The 23,056-nt window shown below is 44.3% G+C and overlaps 1 protein-coding gene across 1 annotated transcript in view; it reads left to right on the forward strand.

Moving 5' to 3' along the window:
* LOC126473469 (uncharacterized) overlaps positions 1-23,056 on the forward strand; it is a 911,006-nt gene that overhangs the window by 821,818 nt on the left and 66,132 nt on the right. Inside the window, exon 5 of the mRNA XM_050100543.1 lies at positions 10,781-10,926. Within this exon, the coding sequence (XP_049956500.1) occupies positions 10,781-10,926 (146 nt within the window). The remainder of the gene's footprint in view (positions 1-10,780; positions 10,927-23,056) is intronic.

Consider the following 23,056-nt stretch of genomic DNA (forward strand, 5'->3'; position numbering starts at 1 on the left):
CGCATGAGGACCAGGAGCGTCAGTGCGGTGGAGGATATAGGGAGAGGTGCGGATAGAATGGTGGGGCTGGAGAAAGGTTTCGTTCAAGAGGAAGGTGTCGACCTGGTGGTGGGAGAGGGTGTGCATGAGGAGGTATTTGTTGGAGCGGAAGGAGCGAATGTTCTCGAAGAGGATGTGATACTCGTGCCGCGCCATGGCGGGAAGGAGGGGGGGGGGAGGGGAAGAGACTTAAACTAGGATGTCGAGGCGGGTGAAGGTGAAGTGGCCTTGGTTGTGGGAGTAGGTGGCGAAGGTGTTCAGGTGGAAAACAGAGCAAGCGGCAAGGGAGATTTGTTGGAAGGTGTGGGGGCACTGAAAAGGGTGAATGTTTTGGAGTACAACGGTAAGGAACTGGATGATGTCCTCGGCCGTGGGGGGTGGACGGAGGGAATTGTTGGGATGGACAGGGGGATCGACGGGACGAACTGGGACTGTAAGCTCAGGGGTGACTGGAGGGGGTTTAGCTTTACACTTAAGTCAATAGCCAACAGAATGCTCATTTGTAATTTCCCATTGTTCGTAAATGAAGTTATCTTTTATTTCATTTTGCTAGGTTATAATTTAACTATATAGTCGGAATTTTCTGAAAAATCTGAAATAATTCTTGCAAGTAGGCCATTGCAATTACGAACATACAGGGTGGTCCACTGATCGTGACCAGGCCAAATATCTCACGAAATAAGCGTCAAACGAAAAAACTACAAAAAACGAAACTCGTCTAGCTTGAAGGGGGAAACCAGATGGCGTTATGGTTGGCCCACTAGATGGCGCTGTCATAGGTGAAACGGATATCAACTGCGTTTTTTTAAAATAGGAACCCCCATTTTATTACATATTCGTGTAGTACGTAAAGAAATATGAATGTTTTAGTTGGATCACTTTTTTCACTTTGTGATAGATGGCGCTGTAATAGTCACAAACATATGGCTCACAATTTTAGACGAACAGTTGGTAACAGGTGGGTTTTTTAAATTAAAATACAGAACGTAGGTACGTTTGAACTTTTTATTTCGGTTGTTCCAATGTGATACATGTACCTTTGTGAACTTATCATTTCTGAGAACGCATGCTGTTACAGCGTGATTACCTGTAAATACCACACTAATGCAATAAATGCTCAAAATGATTATCTGTCAACCTCAGTGCATTTGGCAATACGTGTAACGACATTCCTCTAAACAGCGACTAGTTCGTATCGTAATGTTCGCACATGCATTGATAATGCGCTGATGCATGTTGTCAGGCGTTGTCAGTGGATCACGATAGCAAATATCCTTCAACTTTCCCCACAGAAAGGAATCCGGGAACGTCAGATCTGGTGAACGTGCGGGCCATGGTATGGTGCTTCGACGAACAATCCACCTGTCATGAAATATGCTATTCAATACCGCTTCAACTGCACACGAGCTATGTGCCGGACATCCATCACATTAGAAGAACATCGCCATTCTGTCATGCAGTGAAACATCTTGTAGTAACATCGGTAGAACATTACGTAGGAAATCAGCATACATTGCACCATTTAGATTGCCATCAATAAAACGGGGCCAATTATCCTTCCTCCCATAATGCCGCACTATACATTAACCCGCCAAGGTCGCTGATGTTCCACTTGTCACAGCCGTCGTGGATTTTTCGTTGCCCAATAGTGCATATTATTGCCGGTTTACGTTACCGCTGTTGGTGAATGACGCTTCGTCGCTAAATAGAACGCGTGCAAAAACTCTCTCATCGTCCCGTAATTTCTCTTGTGCCCAGTGGCAGAACTGTAACGACGTTCAAAGTCGTCGCCATGCAATTCCTAGTGCATAGAAATATGGTACGGGTGCAATCGATGTTGATGTAGCATACTCAACACCGACGTTTTTGAGATTCCCGATACTCGCGCAATTTGTCTGCTACTGATGTGCGGATTAGCCGCGACAGCAGCTAAAACACGTACTTGGGCATCCTCATTTTTTGCAGGTCGTGGTTGACGTTTCACATGTGGCTGAACACTTCCTGTTTCCTTAAATAACGTAACTATCCGGCGAACGGTCCAGACACTTGGATGATGTCGTCCAGAATACCGCGTAGCATACATAGCACACGCCCGTTGGACATTTTGATCACAATAGCCTTACATCAACACGATATCGACCTTTTCCGCAATTGGTAAACGGTTCATTTTAACACGGATGGATAATATATCACAAAGCAAATACCGTCCGCACTGGCGGAAAGTTTTTTTTTTTTTTTTTTTTTTTTTTTTTTTTTTTTTTTTTTGTGCTGAAGTCTGATCAACTTCGTTGATTTTTACTTCTGTAGGGAAGGGAAAAGGTAAAAATTTTCGCTTTATTTATTTATTCTACTTTCAGCTTTAGTTTGGGCACACAGAAGGGTCCTTTAACTCGCTGCTTTCGGTGTGTGTTTGAAAACATGGTTGTAGAAGTACTAAAGGACTTTATGTCCTTAAATTATGGAGAATTACGTAGGGATAACATTTACGGAGGCTCAAATACTATCGCCTTTGGTACTTTATATTTGTGGTTGCGTAAGGGTTCTACTGTACCTACTGTGGTGAGTTGTGATGTACTGTCACGTATCATGTCCAGCTTCCGGAATAAGGTTCGTGCCTTCTCCTTGTCTGAGTGGTAAGATTCGCTTAAGGCGCGATGAATATCATGATTCCTGATCCACCATTGGGCTCCAGTGATCCATCGTAGGCATCTGCTTTGTATAACCTGTAACTTCTTGTAGTTAGTGGCACACGTAGTACCCCAAGAGGTCGATCCACACAAAATAGATGGTTCGACTGTGGCTTGGTACAACTGGAGTTCCATGCGTTGGCTGAGGCATGAGCTCTTCAGAAATGGGAGGAGAGCTCCCAGCGTTTTGAGGCCAGACGTCTTCTTCTCCACAATGTGATGACTATACAGCAGTTTGGCGTCCAGATGCACTCCAAGGTATTTTACAGTTGTTGCCCAGGGGAGTGGCTGGTCTGATATCCATAGGCGTTCATTGACGATGGGTCTCCGACGTGTGAAGACAATAACTTTGGTTTTCTCTGCATTGACCGTTATTTTGTTCCTGTGTGTCCAGTGGTCCACTAAATCTAGTTGGCGCTGCATCCGTGTGACGAGGTGGTCCATTCTGGTGCTTGCAGTCAGGAGCGACGTGTCGTCGGCATAGAAACTGGCAGTAACATGTGGCACGGTGGAATGTTACGTGATACCACGTACTTATACGTTTGTGGCTATTATAGCGCCATCTAACACAAAGCGAAAAAAGTGGTCCAACTAAAACATTCATATTTCTTTATGTACTACACGAATATGTAATAAAAAACGGAGATTCCTATTTTAAAAAAAAAACGCAGTTGATATCCGTTTGACCTATGGCAGCGCCATCTAGTGGGCCAACCATAGCGCCATCTGGTTTCCCCCTTCAAGCTAGACGAGTTTCGTTATTTGTAGTTTTCGTCTGACGCTTATTTCGTGAGATATTTGGCCCGGTCACTATCAATGGACCACCCTGTATATCTCAGGCTACGTTACACATCACTCTACTACGGCAATCGTTGGCTTCGCCCACTCACAACGGAATTATCACGTTCCAAACTAACCTCGGCCTTGAGCTTTGCTACGGGTTAGTCTTTCAGCACATCTAGTTTTCTTCCTGCTCTTCATATCGAAAACGAATGTAATCAGTTTCATTGCTCCGCCGAAAGTAATAATTACAGTTAATGATTCTCATTAACCACCGACAATTGACTCACTTCATCATGCTGTTACCAACTGCAGCTCGCAATGGATGATCCGGATATATCGTAACTGCACTTTTATCAGTTTTGGTATCTTTGAGTAGTTTTGAGTATATCATTAAAATAATAATTCAAATATCAAGGTTCATAGCATCTGCTGGTGCTTAAGGTAGTGAAATAATATTTTATTAGATGTACCGCCAAATCTTACGCGGAAGTAACGAAATACTTGTTCAAACAAATTTCGGGCTTGCAGCCGGTCGTCGTTCAATACTTCGCACGATATTTCGTCTTCAGGTGAGCCGTCGCAGACTGGCGAAAACGTCTTTTTTTTTCTTTATTGTCATTTTGAAACCTGTATACAGGCAGGCCTGCAGCAGCATACTACGCCGCTCTTTGGCCGCAGAGAAACACAAAGATACAATCAAGACAATTAGAGAAAAAAGATGGTGGACATATAAACGGAGACAAACACTTTTTAAAATACAATGTGCCGTTCACGGGCGTAGAGTCCAAGATAAAATTGTTCAGACACTTGGACACAGACAGAAGCGAAAATTGTCACACGTGAACATAGGTGCACAAAACGAATAACACTGAACCACTTAAGCACAAAACGACAGCACACACAGAACACGAGGCGTTGATCTCTGGCGCGCAAATGTTCACTAACCGTGTACAAGTCCAGGGACCTGCCAAGAGAGGAGGAGGGGGGTGGTGGGAGAGGGAGAGGGGAGAGCAGATTCCATGGGCAGGGGGAAGGGAGGAAGGGGTAGGGGAAGCCCGTGGGAAGAGGGGTGGAGGGAGGGGAAGGGGGAGAAGGAAAAGGAAGGGAGGGAGGGTGCCTAAAGGAAAGGACACAGGAAGTGGGGGGGAGGATCAAAGTTGATAGGAGGGGTAGATGGAGGGGAGGAGGACATCATCAGGGAGGGGGAGCTGGCGGAAGCCACCTTTGGAGAGGTTAAGGATGGCGGAGAGATGGAAACCGGGGGGGACGTGGGAATACAGGTGCGGCAGTGGGCGGGGGTGGGAGAGGATGGGTGAGACAAGCGGGTGAGGAGGATCGAGCTTGCGGGAGGTGTACAGGATCCGTATCCTTTCAAGGAAAAGGAGGAGGTGGGGGAAGGGGATGAGATCGTACAGGATCCGCATGGGGGAGCGGAGACGGACGCAATAGGCGAGGCGGAGAGCATGGCGTTCAAGGATTTGGAGGGATTTATAAAAGGTAGGGGGGGGGGGGCGGAGATCCAGGCCAGATGGGCGTAACAAAGGATAGGGCGGATGAGGTATTTATAGGTGTGGAGGATGGTGGAGGGGTCCAGACGCCGCGTACGGCCGGAAAGGAGCTTGAGGAGACGGAGTCGGGAGTGTGCCTTGGCTTGGATTGTCCAGAGATGGGGAGTCCAGGATAGGCGACGGTCGAGGGTGACGCCAAGGTACTTAAGGGTGGGAGTGAGGGCGATAGGACGGCCATAGATGGTGACGCGAAAACGTCCTCCGCTCCGCAATATATAGCGTACTGTAACTATTCTGCGCGTGCGTCGAAAACTTGATAGTTGAACCACACTGCCGCCGGCAGCGCCCTCGCTGGTGGAATAGAAGAACTCAGTCGCCCTCTGCGTTGCTGTTTGCCACGGCCGTCGACGCACTCTGTCGTCTTCGATTTGAGCAAATCGTGGAGATAATGGGATTCCATGCACTGTCCAGCTGATAGCTGCTGTCACGGTTTAACAGATTTTCCGCCCGTCGTATTTCTACGGATTCTTTAATAATGGAGTCCCAGAAAGACGTTGCTGTGGACAAAATCATTGTTTTCTCATACTCCATTGAATGTCCAATAGAAATACAATGTTCAGCAATGCGGACTTGCTTGGCTGCAAAAGGCGGGTGTAACGTTGATGTTCAGTGCAGTGTTCTTTCACGGTGCGTGTGGTTTGACCTATGTAAGCCATACCACATTGGCACGGTATCTTGTAAATTCCGGCCTTTCGTAGTAACAGATTGTCCTTAACTGATCCCACAAGGTCCGCAATCTTCGATGGTGGGCGGAAAACCATTTTTACCTGAAATTTTCGGAGGATTCTTGCTATTTTAAACGAAGTATTGCCAACAAAAGGAAGAAAAGCTAAAGATTGTTCCGGCATGTTCTCCTCTTTATTCACTCCTGCTTCTTAGTTTTAACTGTTAGTGCCCTGTTAATCTGCCGGATGGAATACCCTTTTTCGCTGAATATTGTCTTTAGATAGGCGAGTTCTTGAGGTAAGCTATCTAGATCCGAAACAGTATGAGCTCTATGAACAAGTGTTTTAAGCAAACTCATGGTTTGAGATGGGTGATGGTAACTCGATGCTTGCAGGTACAAATCAGTATGAGTGGGTTTCCGGTAAACTGAATTCCCTAGAGAACCATCATTCTTCCCTCGAACCAGGACATCCAAGAAAGGCAAACAACCATCTTTCTCTATTTCCATGGTGAACAGGATGTTGCTATGAATGGAGTTGAGGTGATGTAGAAACTCCATTAATTTATCTTCTCCATGAGGCCACACTATGAAAGTGTCATCCACATACCGCCAAAAAACTGTTGGCTTCAGGGCAGCTGATTCAAGCGCTCTCTCTTCAAAATCCTCCATAAAAAGGTTGGCCACCAAAGGAGACAGGGGACTACCCATGGCGACACCGTCAGTCTGTTCAAAATATTCTTGATTAAACATAAAATAAGTTGCGGAAAGAGCGTGCCTGAACAAAGCAGTGATATCAACAGGAAATATGTTACCAATCAGTGTCAAAGAATCTGCAAGAGGAACTTTTGTAAAAAGTGAGACCACATCAAAACTCACTAGAAGGTCTACACTGCTAAGACGAAGAGCCCCCAGTCTATTGATAAAATCAGCTGAGTTTCGTGTGTGATGTGAGCACTTGCCTACGAAAGGTCTCAGTAAGGAAGCGAGATGTTTAGCTAAATCACATGTAGGAGCTCCAATGTTGCTCACTATTGGACGCAGAGGAAGACCCTCTTTATGAATCTTTGGAAGGCCATACAGTCTTAGAGGTACACAACCATGTGGTCTTAACCTCTTGATGGTCTCTTGCGGTAAGGAGGAGGAATTTCAGATCTAGATAGCTTACCTCAAGAACTCGCCTATCTAAAGACAGCATTCAGCGAAAATGGGTATTCCATCCGGCAGATTAACAGGGCACTAACAGTTAAAACTAGGAAGCAGGAAGTGAATAAAGAGGAGAACATGCCGGAACAATCTTTAGCGTTTCTTCCTTTCGTTGGCAACACTTCGTTTAAAATAGCAAGAAACCTCCGAAAATTTCAGGTAAAAGTGGTTTTCCGCCCACCATCGAAGACTGCGGAACTTGTGGGATCAGTTAAGGACAATCTGTTACTACGAAAGGCCGGAATTTACAAGATACCGTGCCAATGTGGTATGGCTTACATAGGTCAAACCACATGCACCGTGAAAGAACGCTGCACTGAACATCAACGTTACACCCGCCTTTTGCAGCCAAGCAAGTCCGCTATTGCTTAACATTGTATTTCTACTGGACATTCAATAGTGTATGAGAAAACAATGATTTTGTCCACAGCAACGTCTTTCTGGGACTCCATTAATAAAGAATCCGTAGAAATACGACGGGCGGAAAATCTGTTAAACTGTGACAGCGGCTACCAGCTGGACAGTGCATGGAATCCCATCATCTCCACGATTTGCTCAAATCGAAGACGACAGAGTGCGTCGATGGCCGTGGCAAACAGCAACGCAGAGGGCGACTGAGTTCCTCTATTCCACCAGCGAGGGCGCTGCCGGCGGGCAGTGTGGTTCAACTATCAAGTTTTCGATGCATGCGCAGAATAGTTACAGTACGCTATATATTGCGGAGCGGAGGACGTTTTCGCGAGACCAAGTATGGCATCCTGGTCTCCTCTTATAACTCCAAACCTATGCCCTGCCTATCAATTTTGTCCGTCTGGTCCCTTCCTTCCTCTCGCACCGTCCTTCCTATGTCACCCTCCACAACACCAACTCCCGTATCTTTTATCCCACGGCTGGTGTCCCCCAGGGTTCTGTCCTCTCCCCTCTCCTTTATCTCTTGTACACAGCTGATATGCCCAAGCCACCCCCACCAGTCCACCTTCTCCAGTATGCTGATGACACCGCCTTCCTGGCTCTCTATCCTACCCTTCAACGGTCTCAACGTACCCTCCGAACCCACCTTAACCAGTTCACCACTTGGTGTAACCAGTGGTTCCTCCGTCTCAACCCCTCCAAAACCCAGGCAATCATCATAGGCCGCACCACTCACTCCTTTCGCCTCCATGATTTCTACCTCACCCTTTATGGTCATCCCATCCAGCTCCCCCCACCCTGAAATACCTTGGCCTCACCCTCCACCGACACCTCACCTGGACCCCTCATCTCCAGACCGTCCAGCAGAAAGCCCATTCCCGCCTCCGCCTTCTGAAACTCCTGTCTGGCCGGACATGGGGATTGCATCCTTCTACCATCCTCCACACCTACAAATCCATCATCCGTCCTATCCTCTGTTATGCCAGCGTTGCCTGGATCTCTGCCCCCACCCGCTTTTACAAGGCCCTCCAAATCCTTGAATGCCATGCACTCTGCCTTGCCTTCCGTATCTGCCTTCCTTCCCCCACATGGCTCCTGTGTGAACTGATCCCCTTCCCCCACCTCCTCCTGTTCCTCCAACATCTCTGCATCCTTTACATTGTCCGCAGGCTTGATCCCCCCCACCCTCTGGTTTCCTCCTTCCTCTCCACCCCACGCCCGTTGCCTCGCCTCTATCGCTGTATCCCTCCCTCTCTCCACCTCCACACCCTTCGTCTCCTTCATCAGGGCAATTTCCAACGCCTCCCCCTCCTGGATGACGAACTTCACCATGACATCTACCCTTCCTTCCAACTATAACCTGGCCTTGTCCCCCCCCCCCTCCCCAGGGCTCCCTTTTTTCCTCTTCCCTCCTTCTCCCAGAGCGGATTTTCCTCCTTTCCCCCCCCCCCCCCTCCCGAGACCCTCACTCCATACTTGCCTCTTTCCTTCCCACATCCCTCCCTACCTGGCCCTCTTCAGTGCGCCCACCGCTCATCTCCCCCATCTCTTCTCCTCCCTCCCTTCTTCCAGTCTCCCTCATCTCCTTGCGCCTAGCACATCCTCTGTTTTGATCATCATCAATGTGCCACATCAGTGTTGTGTTCAGTGCTGTATCTCCTGTGTGTGTGATTTTAATTGTGTACTGCCTTGAGGTTCGCCGTCAGTGTTTGTTATGTGCTACACCATCCGTCGATACCTTTCATGCTCCAGTCATACTGTGCCTTGTGTTCTTTTAATTGTCGCAGTGTCTGGCTTTTTGTGTGTGCTACTTTTAAACAGTTTTGACAGTTCTTTTATCTCCATTTTACGGTCACGCCGTTTTTTGTCTATTGCCTTCCATGATGTTCCCTCTTTTTTATATCTATGTTCACCATATTCTCTCCTTTGTTCTTTTTAAATGTCTTCTATTGTTTGTTTTCTATGTCTTTCGGCTGAAGAGCAGCGCATATGCTGCTGCCAGCCCGCCCCGATGGGGAATTGAAATACAATAAAGAAAAAAAAAAAAAAAGAAAACGTTTTCGCCAGTCTGCGACGGCTCACCTGAAGATGACTGGCAGGTGCCCAGTTGAAATATCGTGCGAAGTATTGAACGACGACCGGCTGCAAGCCCGAAATTTGTTTGAACAGTCAATTCGCCGGGAAAATTTTAAAATTCACAACGAAATACTTTTTTTTAAAAAAATGAGTACGTACTGATGAATAGTAGCCCTACAGTTCGTTAGTAGTATTATGGGCACCGCACATGCTTAAACTAGACCTGTTGTGTGTATATGCAGAAATTAGACGAAACAACTTGGCACATGTGCAGAAACGCATTCCCATCCTAACCGCTGTGTGAGTCCATTCCTTAGATTTCTGTCGCCTGCTGAGTGGTGTGTGTAGTGTTGGCAGAAGAGCCAACACCGTGTTACTAGTGGAGGCAGAATTGCATGCGTTTTAGCTCACGCAGGCTGGCGTAAGGAGGGAAGAACTATACTGACGTGAGGTCTGAAACACGACAAGGAATTAGAATTCAGAAAGCAGACGTAGTTAGTTTCATACTTAACTTTAATCCATTAATGATGAACGTCGCTCTTGACGGTACATGATTCGCAATATTGTCTGTTCAGAATTCTTTCTAATTACTGAATATGGCGCCTTGCTAGGTCGTAGCAAATGACGTAGCTGAAGGCTATGCTAAACTGTCGTCTCTGCAAATGAAAGCGTATGTATACAGTGAGCCATCGCTAGCAAAGTCGGCTGTACAACTGGGGCGAGTGCTAGGGAGTCTCTCTAGACCAGACCTGCCGTGTGGCGGCGCTCGGTCTGTAATCACTGATAGTGGCGACACGCGGGTCTGACGTATACTAACGGACCGCGGCCGATTTAAAGGCTACCACCTAGCAAGTGTGGTGTCTGGCGGTGACACCACAGTGTGCATCGTTCATTGGTAGGGCGTTTTGCTGTTTTTGTATAAAGGTTTTTTATTTTACTCGTTGCTATCGACAGAGACTACTGACGTAGCAAGTTAACGGTCATAATGACATGACATGTCAATACGTTAGTTTGCAAGCTGACTGGTTGTGGCTTAGAAGTTATGCTTGTGAATAGGCTTCAGCTGTTGAACTGCACATTTTCTACTGCACAGTATCCACACACATCAGAACCCACACCACTACCATTGTCCCTTCTCCGTGCCATAATGTCTGTGCAGATACAGGTCTAGTTATTTTCTGCGCACTCTATTGGAAACTATTTATTCACAACATCCTGATTTCTCAGCGAGGATTGGAGGAAGCAAACTTCTTCCACCAGAAACCGAGGCGTTTACAGCCAAGGGCAGAGGCACTGGCGCTTGCATGTACCGTGGCTTCAGGGGCTGTGCTTTTTGTGTGTTGCAGCTACCGCGTGGTGACAGTGGTGGCGGGCAACTCGAGGTCTGTGGCGCTGGATGACCTCAAGGCGGACACGCAGTACCAGCTGACGGTGACTGCAGTGCGCTCCGGCCGCAAGTTCCGCAGCAGAGCCATCGTCTTCCGCACCCTCGGTGAGTCCAAAAGGGGCAGGTGGAGAATGCCACAAAGGGCGCGACATTACTGTTTGATGGTCCGTCATTGCTTAGGTCATTAAACCCGAGATGGAACACAGGCTTAGATAGAATGAGGATAGGGAAGGGAATATTTCAACAGTTGCTTCCAGTGATTCGTGAAAAATCAGAATATATAAATAGGGACCCCCATTTTTATTACATATTCGTGTAGTACGTAAAGAAATATTAATGTTTTAGTTGGACCACTTCTTTCGGTTTGTGATAGATAGCGCTGTAATAGTCACAATTTTTGATGAACAGTTGGTAACAGGTAGGTTTTAAAATTAAAATACAGAACGTAGGTACGTTTGAACATTTTATTTCGGTTGTTCCAATGTGATACACGTACCTTTGTGGACTTATCATTTCTGAGAACGCATGCTGTTACATCTTGATTCCCTGTAAATACCACATTAATGTAATAAATGCTGTAAATGATGTCCATCAACCTCAATGCATTTGGCAGTACGTGTAACGACAGTCCTCTCAACAGCGAGTAGTTTGTCTTCCGTAATGTTTGCACATGCATTGACAATGCACTGACGCATGTTATCAGTCGTTGTCGGTGGACGTCAGATCTGGTGAACGTGCGGGTCATGGTATGGTGCTTCGACGACCAATCCACCTGTCATGAAATATGCTATTCAATACCGTTTCAACCGCACGCGAGCTATGTGCTGGACATCCATCATGTTGGAAGTACATCGCCATTCTGTCATGCAGTGAAACATCTTGTAGTAACATCAGTAGAACATTACGTAGGAAATCAGCATACATTGCACAATTTTGACTGCCATCAATAAAACGGGGGTCAATTATCTTTCCTCCCATAATGCCTCACCATACATTAACCCGCCACACATTGTCGCAGCCATCGTGGATTTTCCGTTGCCCAATAGTGCACATTATGCCAGTTTACGTTACTGCTGTTGGTAAATGATGCTTCGTCGCTAAATAGAACGCATGCAAAAAATCTGTCATTGTCCCGTAGTTTCTCTTGTGCCCAGTGGCAGAACTGTACACGACGTTCAAAGTCGTCGCCATGCAATTCCTGGTGCATAGAAATATGGTACGGCTGCAATCGATGTTGATGTAACACTCTCAACACCGACCTTTTTTGAGATTCCCGATTCTCGTGCAATTTGTCTGCCACTGATGTGCGGATTAGCCGCAAAAGCAGATAAAACACCTATTTGGGCATCATCATTTGTTGCAGGTCGTAGTTGACGTTTCACATTTGGCTGAACACTTCCCGTTTCCTTAAATAACGTAACTATCCGGCGAACGCTCCGGACACTTGAATAATGTCGTCCAGGATACCGAGCAGCATACATAGAACACGCCTGTTGGGCATTTCGATCACTATATCCATACATCAACACGATATTGACCTTTTCCGTAATTGCTAAACGGTCCATTTTAAGACGGGTAATGTATCACAAAGCAAATACCGTCCCCACTAGCGGAGTTACGTGATACCACGTACTTTTACGTTTGTGACTATTACAGCGCCATCTGTCACAAAGCGAAAAAAGTGTTCCAACTAAAACATTCATATTTCGTTCCATACTATACGAATATGTAATAAAAAATGGCGGTTCCTATTTTAAAAAACACAGCTGATATCCGTTTGACCTATGGCAGCGCCACCTAGCTGACGCTTATTTCGTGAGATATTTGGGCCTCACGGTCAGTGGACCACCCTATATAACATATATATATTAGACACACATACACTCCATACTTCCACTCTTCCTAAGCCTGGAAGTCGATAGGTTCCTTGACATCTGCCACCCATTCTCTAGACTTATCTCTGGGATCCACTTTCATCATTTGTTTGGCCATCTATTATCATCTATTCATTCAAAATGGCATACCATAATAACCTCTCCTTCTCAATTGCTTCCATTATGTGATGCACAAGGTAATGTACACTGAAGGGCTAAAGAAACTGGTATAGGCATGAGTATTCAAATACAGAGATATGTAAAAAGGCAGAATACAGAGCTGCTGTCAGCAATGCCTATATGAGACAATAAGAGTCTGGGACAGTTGTTAGATTGGTTACTGCTGCTACAGTGGCAGGTTATCAAGATTTCAGTGAGTTTGAACATGGTGTTATAGCTGGCACATTGGCAATGGGACACAGCATCTCTGAGGTAGCAATGAAGTGGGGATTTTCACACTTGCTCATTTCTTGAGTGTACTGTGAATATCAGGAAACCGGTAAAACATCAAATCTCTGACAATGCTGCAGTCGGAAAAAGATCCTGTAAGAATAGGACCAACAATGACTGAAGACAATCCTTCAACATGACAAAAGTACAACCCTTCTGCAATTTGCTGCAGATTTCAATGCTGGGCCATCAACAAGAGCCAGCATGTGAACCATTCAATGAAACATCACCGATAGGGACCTTTGGAGCCAAAGGCCCACTTGTATACCCTTAATGACTGCATGACACAAATCTTTACTCCTGAATGAAATTTTCACTCTGCAGCGGAGTGTGCACTGATATGAAACTTCCTGGCAGATTAAAACTGTGTGCCAGACCGAGACTCGAACTCGGGACCTTAGCCTTTCAAGGGCATGTGCTCTACCAACTGAGCAACCCGAGCACAACTCACACCCCGTCCTCACAGCTTTACTTCTGCCAGTACCTTGTCTCCTACCTTCCAAACTTAACAGAAGCTCTCCTGCGAACCTTGCAGAACTAGCACTCCTGAAAGAAAGGAAGTATCATATTAGTGCACACTCTGCTGCAGAGTGAAAATCTCATTCTGGAAACATCCCCCAGGCTGTGGCTAAGCGATGTCTCCGCAATATCCTTTCTTTCAGGAGTGCTAGTTCTGCAAGGTTCGCAGGAGAGCTTCTGTTAAGTTTGGAAGGTAGGCGACGAGGTACTGGCAGAAGTAAAGCTGTGAGGACGGGGCGTGAGTCGTGCTCGGGTAGTTCAGTTGGTAGAGCACTTGCCTGTGAAAGGCAAAGGTCCCGAGTTCAAGTCTCGGTCTGACACACAGTTTTAATCTGCCAGAAAGTTTGAGCATTACTCCTGTTAACACCGACATTGGACTGTTGATGACTGGAAACAACATCATGAATCCGTGGACCATGCATGTCAGCAGGAGGTTCTGTAATGGAGTGGGGCATGTGCAGTTGGAGTGATATGGGATCTCTGATACGTCTAGATATGATACCAATAGACGACATGTATGTAAGCATCCTATCTGATCACATGCATCAATTCATGTTCATTGCGCATTCTGTTGGACTTGGACAATTCCAGCAGGGCAATGCAATACCCCACAAGGCCAGAACTGCTGCAGGGTGGCTTCAGGAACACTTCTGAGTTTAAACACTTCTGGTGGCCACCAAACTCTGCAGACATGAACGTTATTGAACATATTTGGGATGCCTTACAACGTGCTGTTCAGAAGAGATCTCCATCCCCTCGTACTCTTACCGCTTTATGGACAGCCCTGCATGATTTGATTCATGGTGTCAATTCCCTCCACTACTACTTCAGACAATATTCGAGTCCATGCCATGTTGTGTTGTAGCAGTTACGCATGCTCATGGGGAACCTGCACATATCAGGCAGATGTACCAATTTCTTTGGCTCTTCAGTGTAGATCAGGGTTCAGACAAGATCAAAGCAAGTATTGAAGCAGCAGCTCAAGATGCTCTAAGTACACTAGATATAAAGCATAAAAGGAAAACAAAGAGAACACCATGATTTTGCAAAGAGATTAAAGAAATGTGTAAAAAAACAAGGTGTGCCTGTATGAAATATAAAACATAAGAATTTTATGAAGATTACAAAGGAACTCATAATGAGAAAAAATCACTAGAAATCATTTTAAGAAGGAATCATAGGGAAATCATTTATAAAAATATAGAACATGACTTCTACATGCCGCAGAAACAAATTTGAAGAATGACAGGACAACAGAGGTAAGAATTAAATGAAATCTTGAAAATTAATGACACAAATGAGGAGTCCTGGGTTAAATATCAAACAGGGTCGTCTAAAGGTAAACAATTACCAGAAAAAAAGAAATTTTGTGTCGGCTACTGAGGGAGTCAGCACCAACTCAAATAAGGAGGGAGGGAAGATGTAAAGGCTGGTGGCAGGAATCGAAAATGATCTGTACATAACACTATAAAATTAACGGAACTCTTTATTTCTAAAAAGGAAAGAAACATAACTGAACTTCAAACACAACTGAACTTCTTGTTATGAGGTGGCTTGAGGTGCTTCTTGTGCCTCCTATGTGCAATTACAGGGTGTTTCAAAAATGACCGGTATATTTGAAACGGCAATAAAAACTAAACGAGCAGCGATAGAAATACACCGTTTGTTGCAATATGCTTGGGACAACAGTACATTTTCAGGCGGACAAACTTTCGAAATTACAGTAGTTACAATTTTCAACAACAGATGGCGCTGCAAGTGATGTGAAAGATATAGAAGACAACGCAGTCTGTGGGTGCGCCATTCTGTACGTCGTCTTTCTGCTGTAAGCGTGTGCTGTTCACAACGTGCAAGTGTGCTGTAGACAACATGGTTTATTCCTTAGAACAGAGGATTTTTCTGGTGTTGGAATTCCACCGCCTAGAACACAGTGTTGTTGCAACAAGACGAAGTTTTCAATGGAGGTTTAACGTAACCAAAGGACCGAAAAGCGATACAATAAAGGATCTGTTTGAAAAATTTCAACGGACTGGGAACGTGACGGATGAACGTGCTGGAAAGGTAGGGCGACCGCGTACGGCAACCACAGAGGGCAACGCGCAGATAGTTCAGCAGGTGATCCAACAGCAGCCTCGGGTTTCCATTTGCCGTGTTGCAGCTGCGGTCCAAATGACGCCAACGTCCACGTATCGTCTCATGCGCCAGAGTTTACACCTCTATCCATACAAAATTCAAACGCGGCAACCCCTCAGCGCTGCTACCATTGCTGCATGAGAGACATTCGCTAACGATATAGTGCACAGGATTGATGACAGCGATATGCATGTGGGCAGCATTTAGTTTACTGACGAAGCTTATTTTTACCTGGACGGCTTCGTCAATAAACAGAACTGGCGCATATGGGGAACCGAAAAGCCCCATGTTGCAGTCCCATCGTCCCTGCATCCTCAAAAAGTACTGGTCTGGGCCACCATTTCTTCCAAAGGAATCATTGGCCCATTTTTCCGATCCGAAACGATTACTGCATCACGCTATCTGGACATTCTTCGTGAATTTGTGGCGGTACAAACTGCCTTAGACGACACTGCGAACACCTCATAGTTTATGCAAGATGGTGCCCGGCCACATCGCACGGCCGACGTCTTTAATTTCTTGAATGAATATTTCGATGATCGTGTGATTGCTTTGGGCTATCCGAATCATACAGGAGGCGGCGTGGATTGGCCTCCCTATTCACCAGACATGAACCCCTGTGACTTCTTTCTGTGGGGACACTTGAAAGACCAGGTGTACCGCCAGAGTCCAGAAACAATTGAACAGCTGAAGCAGTACATCTCATCTGCATGTGAAGCCATTCTGCCAGACACATTGTCAAAGGTTTTGGGTAATTTCATTCAGAGACTATGCCATATTATTGCTACGCATGGTGGATATGTGGAAAATATCGTACTATAGAGTTTCCCAGACCGCAGCGCCATCTGTTGTTGAAAATTGTAACTACTGTAATTTCGAAAGTTTGTCTGCCTGAAAATGTACTGTTGTCCCAAGCATATTGCAAAAAACGGTGTATTTCTATCGCTGGTCGTTTAGTTTTTATTGCCATTTCAAATATACCAGTCATTTTTGAAACACCCTGTACATTTGTATGCTATTACTACTTGCAGAAGACAGGCTAAATATTGTCTTCCTATTATTCAGTGCTGATGCTCTCAAAGTCTATGACTGGAGGTGATCAGCAAGGGGCAGCTGGTTGAGTCAGCGTTGACAGGGGGCACTTGACGCAGAGGTAGAAGAAGCTGTAAGTCTGCTAAAAATGGGATGCTTCCTGGGAAAGATAGGATTTCCAATTAATTACTGAAGTGTGGAGGATATCCACTAACTGAAGAATTAACCAAGTTACTTAACAATATTAAAACTCGTAATAAAATTAAAAATGAACGGAGAACTTGTGTCACATTTTTCATGCTCAAGAAAGAAGGCAAGAAAGACCTGTCCTTTTACAGAGGAATAATTCTAATCAGTCCAGCTCTCAAATTCATAACAAAAATAATAGAAAAAATAAAAAAACATTATAATCCTTGGAGATCAGCAGTATGGTTTTAGGTCCAGTAGGTTATGCACAGATGCAGTATTCGTGATTATACAGGTTGTAGACAAGAAACTTCATCTACATCTACATCTACATTTATACTCCGCAAGCCACCCAACGGTGTGTGGCGGAGGGCACTTTACGTGCTACTGTCATTACCTCCCTTTCCTGTTCCAGTCACGTATGGTTCGCGGGAAGAACAACTGTCTGAAAGCCTCCGTGTGCACTCTAATCTCTCTAATTTTACATTCGTGATCTCCTCGGGAGGTATAAGTAGGGGGAAGCAATATATTCGATACCTCATCCAGAAACGCACCCTCTCGAAACCTGGCAAGCAAGCTACACCGCGATGCAGTGCGCCTCTCTTGCAGAGTCTGCCACTTGAGTTTATTAAACATCTCCATAACGCTATCACGGTTACCAAATAACCCTGTGACGAAACGCGCCGCTCTTCTTTGGATCTTCTCTATCTCCTTCATCAAACAGATCTGGTACGGATCCCACACTGATGAGCAATACTCAAGTATAGGTCGAACGAGTGTTTTGTAAGCCACCTCCTTTGTTGATGGACTACATTTTCTAAGCACTCTCCCAATGAATCTCAACCTGGTACCCGCCTTACCAACAATTAATTTTATATGATCATTCCACTTCAAATCGTTCCACACGCATACTCCCAGATATTTTACAGAAGTAACTGCTACCAGTGTTTGTTCCACTATCATATAATCATACAATAAAGGATCCTTCTTTCTATGTATTCGCAATACATTACATTTGTCTATGTTAAGGGACAGTTGCCACTCCCTGCACCAAGTGCCTATCCGCTGCAGATCTTCCTGCATTTCGCTACAATTTTCTAATGCTGCAACTTCTCTGTATACTACAGCATCATCCGCGAAAAGCCGCATGGAACTTCCGACACTATCTACTAGGTCATTTATATATATTGTGAAAAGCAATGGTCCCATAACACTCCCCTGTGGCACGCCAGAGGTTACTTTAACGTCTGTAGACGTCTCTCCATTGATAACAACATGCTGTGTTCTGTTTGCTAAAAACTCTTCAATCCAGCCACACAGCTGGTCTGATATTCCATAGGCTCTTACTTTGTTTATCAGACAACAGTGTGGAACTGTATCGAACACCTTCCAGAACTCAAGAAAAATAGCATCTACCTGGGAGCCTGTATCTAATATTTTCTGGGTCTCATGAACAAATAAAGCGAGTTGGGTCTCACACGATCACTGTTTCTGGAATCCATGTTGATTCCTACATAGTAGATTCTGGGTTTCCAAAAACGACATGATACTCGAGCAAAAAACATGTTCTAAAATTCTACAACAGATCGACGTCAGAGATATAGGTCTATAGTTTTGCGCATCCGCTCGACGACCCTTCTTGAAGACTGGGACTACCTGTGCTCTTTTCCAATCATTTGGAACCTTCCATTCCACTAGAGACTTGCGGTACATGGCTGTTAGAAGGGGGGCGAGTTCTTTCGCGTACTCTGTGTAGAATCGAATTGGTATCCCGTCAGGTCCAGTGGACTTTCCTCTATTGAGTGATTCCAGTTGCTTTTCTATTCCTTGAACACTTATTTCGATGTCAGCCATTTTTTTGTTTGTGCGAGGATTTAGAGAAGGAACTGCAGTGCGGTCTTCCTCTGTGAAACAGCTTTGGAAAAAGGTGTTTAGTATTTCAGCTTTACGCATGTCATCCTCTGTTTCAATGCCATCATCATCCCGGAGTGTCTGGATATGCTGTTTCGAGCCACTTACTGATTTAACGTAAGACCAGAACTTCCTAGGATTTTCTGTCAAGTCGGTACATAGAATTTTACTTTCGAATTCACTGAACGCTTCACGCATAGCCCTCCTTACGCTAACTTTGACATCGTTTAGCTTCTGTTTGTCTGAGAGGTTTTGGCTGCGTTTAAACTTGGAGTGAAGCTCTCTTTGCTTTCGCAGTAGTTTCCTAACTTTGTTGTTGTACCACGGTAGGTTTTTCCCGTCCCTCACAGTTTTACTCGGCACGTACCTGTCTAAAACGCATTTTACGATTGCCTTGAACTCTTTCCATAAACACTCAACATTGTCAGTGTCGGAACAGAAATTTTCGTTTTGATCTGTTAGGTAGTCTGAAATCTGCCTTCTATTACTCTTGCTAAACAGATAAACCTTCCTCCCTTTTTTTATATTCCTATTAACTTCCATATGCAGGGATGCTGCAACATACAGAGTCGAAAAGTTCGGGTCTGTTTGTTATCAGCAGGTCCAAGATGTTATCTCCACAAGTCGGTTCTCTGTTTAATTGCTCGAGGTAATTTTCGGATAGTGCACTCAGTGTAATGGCACTCGATGCTCTGTCCCTACCACCCGTCCTAAACATCTGAGTGTCCCAGTCTATATCTGGTAAATTGAAATCTCCACCTAAGACTATAACATGCTGAGAAAATTTATGTGAAATGTATTCCAAATTTTCTCTCAGTTGTTCTGCCACTAATGCTGCTGAGTCGGGAGGTCGGTAAAAGGAGCCAATTATTAACCTAGCTCAGTTGTTGAGTGTAACCTCCACCCATAATAATTCACAGGAACTATCCACTTCTACTTCACTACAGGATAAACTACTACTAACAGCGACGAACACTCCACCACCGGTTGCATGCAATCTATCCTTTCTAAACACCGTCTGTACCTTTGTAAAAATTTCGGCAGAATTTATCTCTGGCTTAAGCCAGCTTTCCTGGCAGATCAAAACTGTGTGCCGGACCGAGACTCGAACTCAGGACCTTTGCCTTTCACAGGCAAATGCTCTACCAACTGAGGTACCTAAGCACGACTCATGCCCTGTCCTCACAGCTTTACGTCCGCCAGTATCTCGTCTCCTACCTTCCAAACTTCCACACTCCACTGCAGAGTGAAAATCTCATTCAGGTTGTAGACAATCCGACATGTACTAGAGACAGCTAATACTTGTCTTACTGACTAACAGAAGGCTTTTGATAGGCTTCAGTTCACAGATATGGTAAACCTGCTTTACAATCAGAACATTCCTTTCAACTTATTAAAACCAACTGCACACATTTATTTCAACATTTACGTCCAGACGAAAATTGGTTCCAGGTTAACTAGCTGTATACCGTTAACAGTGGCATTAAACAAGGTGACTTTTTGAGCACATTGCTTTTTACTGTAGTCATGTATGAAGTGATAAAGAAGGTATTTGCTGATAGTGGTTATAGAATGGGGTATTAAGAAATAAAAATCATTTGTTCCACTGAGGAGGTAGTTCTGCTGGCAAACAGTGAAAACAACCTGCAAAAACTTTTACATTTATTTAACACGGCAACCAAATACTTAAAAATGATCATATCCATTTAAAAAACTCACTGTGTGGCCATATCTGTAGAACCAATTAGTACATAAATGGAAAAATAATTTAACAGATAATGACATTTAAATACCTAGGTGCTGAATTATCCATCAGTGGAAATGACAAAAGGAGGCTAGAGAACAAGTAGCAAAAGCAAACAGAGTGGCATGGTGTTTAAATTATTTACAAAAACAAACATCCAGGAAAAGATGCAAAGACAAGGATATATAAAACAATAGTGAGATCAGTTGCGACATATAGGACTGAGATGAGACCTAAAACATCAAAAACTAGAAAACTTTGGTAACCACCGAAATGAGAGTTCTACAGAGGATTGCAGGAAATGCACCGAGAGATATAGAGAGAAGTGAAAGCATGAAAAAAGAATGCAGTTTGGACTCCATTAATGAGTGGGTACATAAGAGCAAGCAAGACCAGAACAAACACATAGACAGGATGGATGAACAGAAGACTGTAAAAACCATAAGATATAGATCACCACCTGCAAATGAAATGTAGGCCGCCCAAGAAAAAAAAGGGGTGAAAACCTCAAGGTAGACTGAGGCATAGTGAAGGAAACTGGCTTTAGCTGAGGAAGAAGAAGGAGAAGAAGAATATGTTTCCTTCCACTTACATCATATTTCTGATTTCCACATTTCTAAGGTGGTCTAATTTTGAGATTCCTACGCATTGTTTGCAGTAATCCATTCCCACAAATAGTAACTGATCTATTTTTCTCTTTGTGATTTCCCAAATGTTTGATCCATGTGTACATATACTGTGTACCAATTTTTGTATGTACTCATTTTTGTTTAGTTTGTGATCTCATTAAGATAAATGTAGCCTGATAGGAATATCAGTGGAGGATGACTTGCTGCAGTCTCTCCAGTTTGTTGATGACTGGGTGAAAAGTGCTGAAGTAGTGAAGCTATATGTTGAGGATGCTGTTTGATGAATATGACAAGTGGGGTTTAGAAAACAAGCACAAAGAAAACTGAGTATATGATAGTGAGTAGAGAAAATGCTGGGAATTTTAATATCAAATGTGCTTCTTGTAATCCACCGCTGTAGCCATGGTACAAAGACACACTTGCACTGTAGCACTCAACCCAGAGGAAAGCTAGTTCAGATTCTAGTGGTGGAAAACTTTTGCTACCAGAATTTGACTGGCAAGGGAAGTAGACAGGTTGGCGAAAGCCCCTATCAACAGTCTTTGCTCCAGTGCCCTGGGTTCAATGCCAAACTTCTCTACAGTGCCTCATCATATGAGGGCAAGACGCATAGTTGATAGTGATCCATTTATCAGATGCGGATGTTATGCTTGGTGGCCTCCTTGGCACTATTCATGAGGAGTAGGCTGGATTTCATCCTCTCCCTTCCCTTCAGCCATAATAATGCAAATCCAACATTATGCTGTACAAGCATTCATGACAGTCATGTAGGTGTATATAATACCTGTGTGTGGAAAGAAATAAGATTGGGACAAAGGAAATGTGTTATTTAACAATTAAATTTGATTCCTTAGAGTAATAAAACTGTAAAAGCTCTTAACCAGAATATGGAGCACAGTAAAGAGGGATATAATAACATAATTGATGCGTCTCACAATGTTTTCCTATTTTGAGCCAACCTCTTCATCTCAGAGCAACATCTGCACCTGCATCAATACTTATTTCTTCTGTACATTCCATTTTCTGTCATCCCCTATCATTTTTCAGTTCTACAGCTACCTCTAGTACAGCAGAAATTATTCCCAGATGTCCCTTCCCTTACTCATTGTTTCTTGCATATCCCTCTCCTCCACAGCTCTACAGAATTCTTCTTGTGTATTATCTTATCAGTCCACTTAATTCTCAGCATCCTTCTGTACTATGATAGAACTTCTTTTCTTTGTAGTAGCAGTTAGTCAGCCCTGTATAGAGCATCCTACTAGGCTGCACAAATTACTCTAATGTTTGTAAAAATATCAGTGCCAAAAAGGTTTTGTTTGACAGAAGAGAAATGTATATCAAATATTAGACATGTTGCAATGTACAAGTTATAAAAATGATGTATCCGTGAATATCTATGAAATGAAACCCTCTTACAAACTCAAACAAAAACCATGACATGTCGTGACACGTAATGAGAAAGGATATGTCCTTGGACATCTCTCTCCTTGCAGTTTGTACACAGATCCACAAAAATATAAACAGTACTTACCCAGAACCATACTCAATGATTTGTAGACCACACTAATCTTGGACACATTCAATGGATGATTTATTAAGTGAACTTGCACACCGCAGAAGCTGTGATCCCTGTACTTTGAAGAGGCCTTCCAAGTACTGCACTTATATGACCAGGAGTTGTCATGCTGAAATGTAGTCAGTGGGCCTACCTGGAAGAGGGGAAGGAGCACAGACCCTATTACTTCCACTTCTACTAC

This window comes from Schistocerca serialis, chromosome 4 (assembly GCF_023864345.2).
Source record: "Schistocerca serialis cubense isolate TAMUIC-IGC-003099 chromosome 4, iqSchSeri2.2, whole genome shotgun sequence".
NCBI classification, from domain to species: domain Eukaryota; kingdom Metazoa; phylum Arthropoda; class Insecta; order Orthoptera; family Acrididae; genus Schistocerca; species Schistocerca serialis.